General features: G+C 33.1%; 1 protein-coding gene across 2 annotated transcripts; it reads right to left on the bottom strand.

Moving 5' to 3' along the window:
- Positions 1 to 2810: 2810 nt before the first annotated feature.
- On the bottom strand, positions 2811 to 4993 carry LOC119635396 (suppressor protein SRP40). 2 transcript variants are annotated; one of them, XM_038030203.1, is made up of 3 exons: positions 3500 to 4993; positions 3290 to 3436; positions 2811 to 3224 (listed from the first exon to the last, which is right to left on the bottom strand). In XM_038030203.1, exons 1-3 carry the CDS (start codon positions 4700 to 4702, stop codon positions 3171 to 3173), a joined length of 1404 nt encoding a protein of 467 aa, XP_037886131.1. In that variant the 5' UTR covers positions 4703 to 4993; the 3' UTR covers positions 2811 to 3170. The 2 variants fall into 2 exon arrangements, with proteins under 2 accessions (XP_037886131.1, XP_037886132.1); XM_038030204.1 differs by having other exon boundaries at positions 2813 to 3224; positions 3290 to 3418.
- Between the last annotated feature and the right edge of the window lie 766 nt (positions 4994 to 5759).

Below are 5759 nucleotides of genomic sequence, written 5' to 3'. Positions count from 1 at the left end.
GAATTTCTTTACAATTTTCTAAAGCTGCAGCAAATGAAGAAGAGCAAAAGCGACGAAGACAAGGAAGAAGAATCGGATCTCACACTGTAACAAACGTTTACAAAGCCAAAGCATGTACAATTGTGCATATGAGCTATGTATGGCGTGTACATAAGTGTATATATACGAATCGAATTTAAGCAGAATGCGATTGAAAAGCACCTTGTGAATCACTCCTTCATATGTGTGTTCGGCATTTTCAGTTTCGACATAGGGGTCTTTCGCTTCGATAATGCCTCCAATTACCAACGAAGGACGACATTCGGAAAGCTTTTCATTTTCTATGTTCAGAGCTAAATATTCTTTCTCACGTGTGAAATGCGCTCGTTCACGGTCATACATTCGAAAATTGACAAAACAGTCTCTCTCACATCTCTTCCCAATATAAGAGTGTTCGAAAGCGACTCACGTAGTTACTTATGTTTAATTCTTCTTTAAGAGTCGGGAATATATATTCAATGTTTAGCAACATGTCTTTCTTGTAACTCGAAGTAAGATACGCCCGTTTTAATCGTTCGGGTACATTGAAGCTTCCGATGGGTAACTGCAAATCAATTAAATTTAAAAATTCGAGATATCGTTATGCCAAATATTAGTAACGGATTTAAACGCATTGTTATAAATATGAGGCCAACACCTTTTATCAAAATCAGGATGAGATATAAAGATATTATAATGAATACAAATCTATGCAAGCGTCATTAATACAAATTAAAGTGCAAAAGCATTTAAATATCAATGTGTAGTAAGACCATTATTTAATAAGAAATCAAATTTCAATAAGATTGCATTTAAAACACACACATATCACACGCACGTATTGAAACAACGACAACGCAACAAGAACCCCTAATTCACCCTTCATCACTTAAATAATTTATTGAAAAAAAATTTAATTCTCTAGTTATATCTAGTTATATCTTTAGAATAAAATCCTGCTAAAAAAGGCATTCCACATAAAGCTAAATTAGCAATATTAAAACAAGAAGTTAAAGGTATAGAAATTCATAATCTTCCTATTAAACGAATATCTTAATTATTATTTATATTATGAATAATTGCCGTTGCACATATAAAAAATAAAGCTTTAAATAAAGCATGAGTTAATAAATGAAAAAATGCTAATTTTATATAACCCATAGACAAAATTCTTATTATTAACCCTAATTGTCTTAAAGTAGATATCCTACTTCCCACTTTGGTTGGTACAATTCTTTCTTTAATTTCGTGGTAAAATTCACCAATTTTTAGTTTTAGGATTTGCATGGGAGCCCCACTGTTTCTACTGCTTTCTTTTGAGAGTACCAAAAGCAGAGACAACGAACTACATAGATTTGCCAACATCTTGTTCAAAATTAAGATAAGAAGATTCTTAGGGACTTTTTGTGCATCTGTTATCAATAATATAATAGTAAGTAGTAACGATGTTAATTAGCAGTCGTTTGTATGTTTACGCTTATGTTTTCATTATTTGTATGGGCACTGATTTTGTCCATCGTTTCCTGACATGACGTCGCGTTCTCACAAACCTTTGCAGAGAAGAAACATATGCAATCATGTACTTAAATAAGTAAATTTGGTGTATATTGAAATATTTTTCAAAAGTTAAAAATATACGTTCTTAAAAAAAAATGTGCATTTTTTATTAGGAATCATTGAATATTTATATAGATTCCTAAGCACATTAGTTGGTAATGACTTCTTTTCATTTTCCTTTTCTCGGTTCCGTAGCATTTCCATAGTGTATGTCGCAAGCCAATAAATAAATATAGACTTGGTGCAGCAGCATTCGGCAAGAAAATTGTTTAGATTTCTTAAGTATCACAACAGTATCCGATCTATTGAGACATAAGACATAATTTATGGTATTACTGTTCGTGTCGTTGGTTTTATAAAGCTTTTTTTAGCCATAAGTCAATAACTTACGATTAAGCGACATTCTTAATGAAATGGCGAACCATCACATACAAGCATTTATGATGATCATATCAGTTGTAAAAAGGACAAAAAGCCCAAATTCTAAATATAAGAAAAAAGATTTTACTTTAAATGTAATATTCCTATAAATTCAGCTAATTCTGCGTCACGACAGTGGTCATGTAAACAAAATTTTCCCTTGAATTGTTAAATTAAAATTAAACATTGGGTTTTGATATGTAAAGAAAAATAGCGAAAATTACTCGTTTTCCTATGTTACTTATTAATACTCCATACATGGGTGTTATGGGTATTGAGACAGCAAAGTTATTCCATATTTCTCATTGGAGGCATATGTTTGCATATACTTTCAACAAGGGGTAACATTTTAATATTTTTTTTTTGGGCCGAATGCGGCTACGTATCAAAAGTACAACAAGGATTTTCATATACGGAACGATTTACACGTGCAATAGTGCATATAGTGGGGTTTCTGGCACGGGTCAACTTACTGATCTTCGGCCAATTCAGTTGACACAGCCGTCATAACTAAGGTTTCATTTGAAAAGCAAGCTTTGCCCATCGTCTAAGACGGTCAGGACCACTAATCTTGGTTTGCTCTTCAAATTGAAATAAAAATCTCTTATTGAAAGATTATTTCTCAACTTTTACAAATCAAAATTCTGTAAACATAACTATTCGATTGCAAACGGAAAACTGAATTATCGCTCATATTAATAACTTGTAAGAATGTACATACATACATGTTTTATATTTTTTGTTCCCGACTTGCAAACTTAAAAAAAGCAATCCACCATTTAATGGTTTTTATTCAAATTATATAGAAAAAACTTATCAAATAAATTATATTTAAGGTTGTTCAATTCTTTACTTTTAGGCAAAAAATATTACAAAAAAATAAGCCGCTTACATTATGCTCCTTAATAATTAAATATTTGATGAATATTTTGCCAATGCGTGTTCATTTTTAACATAATCAAAGATTACAAATTATTTCAATTATTGTGGAGATTGCAGTTCTAAGAATTTATACAAGAACAAGATTTCAGTTATAACCAGTAAAATTGGAAAGGTATTTTAAATAGAAAATCTTTTGATTTCATTCCAGATAACTTAAATCTTGGTTTTTAAATTTCAATACTCAACTTTTTTCGTATGACTTCTTTATGAATACTCTCTACAGAAATGCACTTTTAAAAGTCAGTGTAACCTTGACGTAAATTTTGACGTTGGGCAACATAACACATCTAAAACAAAAAGAAAAAAAAAAAGTTGGAAAAATTTTCCAATTCAATTTGATATTTCCACTTACTAAACGATCCTGTTGGATTTGTTGACTCTCCTCGTATTTGTTGAGCAATTTTGGGCAGTTTTTATTTATAAAATCTTCAGGTTCCCAATACGAGCCAGCCTTATCCACATAGCGTAATAAGTAAGAGCACTTTAAAACAAAAGAACACTTATAAATATAAGTGCAAGAGTATATATTTGCAACTTTCTTCCCGTTTCTTTAACTACTCACCTCTCCATTTATGGTTTTTTTTCCTAATATGCATTCGACGCCATTTTCGGCAGCAGCTTCTAGCTCGGTTTCCTCTTCTAACTGATCATTTATTTTTTCGTCTGATTGGAGGTCTTCTTCCTTCATTATTCCTGTGCTACTAGGTACTCTTGTGGATGTATTTAGCGCTGGCGAGGGTACGAACGTTATAGGATGTAGTTTTAAATAATTTTCAGACTCCGCTATCGTTTTTTCTACATCGAATTCCTCTTCTTCTTCGTACATTTCTTCTTCACCGCTTTCATCGAATTCCATGTCAGTTGAATCGCTGCCTGACACCTTTGCACTAACGCTGGGACTCTCATCAGTCGGCTGCAATTTGATTTTCTTTTTCTTTTTGGGTATAATTCTATTGCCGCCATCGTTTTCTTTAGCGTCGGGATGAAAACGCACCTTCTTAGACCGATGGTCACTGGCGTCTTCCATAGAATCATTGGCAGCTAAAGAACTTGAATCCAATTCAGAATGCGACAGCGTACTGTCGGAATTAGTGGCTGAATTAGAACGTGAAGGTCCTGGTTGCTCATTGTCTAATACAGCGGTTGACGACGTACTTGAACCTGGCAAAGCATCTGAAGACGTACCGGTTGATGTTATTGATGGGGTGATGATTGGATTTTCTTCGGTCGATAGCTTTGTTGTTGTAGATTTGTCCCCACCTAAAGCTGGGAACAGTGTTTCCAGACTGGTTTCTTGCAAATTTTGAGAAATCTGTTTAACTTTTGTTTCTATATTATGAGAACCCGTACATTTGATTTTATGGCTGCTGCCGCTATTGCTGCTGCTATTAATGGAGTTATTAACACTATTGCTACTACTACTGCTGTCGCTATCCTCCCGTGAGAATATTGTATTACTTATTGTACTGCTAGCCTTGAAGTACCTCAGAGAAGATTCTCTGGCCTCAGTGGCCGCTGCATTAATGCCATCACCCATTAGATAAGTCTCAGTCTTTTGTGGTTTAGAGGAGGAATTCTGTTGTTGCTCACATTGGACCAATTCGTTTTCTTTCGGCTTATCTCTTACATTCGCACCGTCGCCACCGCTATCGGCCGTCAATTCTGCTTTACCTTCTCCTTGCCCAACATCGTCCATTTTACATTTTTGTTGCAAAGTTTTATCCAAAGAGTCACTGCCGCCCGAATCCTCGTTTTTGCTCTCCATTTGACAAAAATTAACAGTTTGCCTTTGATCGACTTCGAATGCTCGATTACCGAGACACCAGCAAGCAGTTAGTTGCGTGTTAACAAATTTTGCTCACAATCTGTCGTGTTCAAATTATATATTATGTATGTAATGCACTTTATGGTTTATTAAAATTTTTATTATTTTTGTCAGAATTTTCCAATATTGCTTTCAGTTTCAGGATTTTTGTCGGGCAACTATTTTAGAAGAAAAAAAAACTAACGCAAAATGAATTTTTTTACGTTTGAAACGTTCGCAAACAGCTGATGAACGTGAAGTCAAAATAGTATGCAACTCTATTACGATATAATATAACACAATGATTTATTGCAGGGTTGTATTTCATAAAAAGTCATTAAACCATGATAAGATTTTCGTAATAATGTTAAGAAAATTTTAAGAATCTGAAGATTTACGTTATTTTCTTACCCCGCTTACTAAGCGAAAAGAAAACTACTAACACATAGAAATCTTGACGTAACACTTGAGAGGTGAGATAACAATACAAGTAGTTTTGGTGGGACACGTTTGCAAAAATGTAAATACTTCATTTTATAAAATTAAAATTGTGCAGACGACAGTCAGTTAACACCTTCTTTTAATTATACTTTTTTTTTTTATTTTTTGCTTTACGTAAAGCATGATAAACCCCAAGCATCCTCGTGGAATTAGATAACTTCAGACGAAAGCAAAATAGAGTCAATGTAGCGAAAACGATTGCATTCATAAAATAAACGTAAAAAAAAAATTTAAAAAAGAGTTTGTAAAATAAAGTGTTAAGAAATGTAAAATGTTTTCATTTACGGAAGATAAGCGACATATTACCAAGTAATAGTAACAAGTTTGTAAACATTACACAGAATACATCTCATCATCATTTTCCATCCTTTGACATAATAGCAAAATTGTCAATAAACCAGAACTTTACTGGGTTGAATTAAAATTACATACAATATTTAAATTTCCCTGCACTCATATCAAATTTGGACGACAATGTGAAAGTTTTTATAGAGATTTTCCCTTTGACACTATAAAG

Source organism: Glossina fuscipes, unplaced genomic scaffold (genome assembly GCF_014805625.2).
Source record: "Glossina fuscipes isolate IAEA_lab_2018 unplaced genomic scaffold, Yale_Gfus_2 26, whole genome shotgun sequence".
Taxonomy (NCBI): Eukaryota; Metazoa; Arthropoda; class Insecta; order Diptera; family Glossinidae; genus Glossina; species Glossina fuscipes.
Note: the sequence above shows the minus strand (reverse complement) of the source record. Positions and strands in the feature narration are given on the sequence as shown.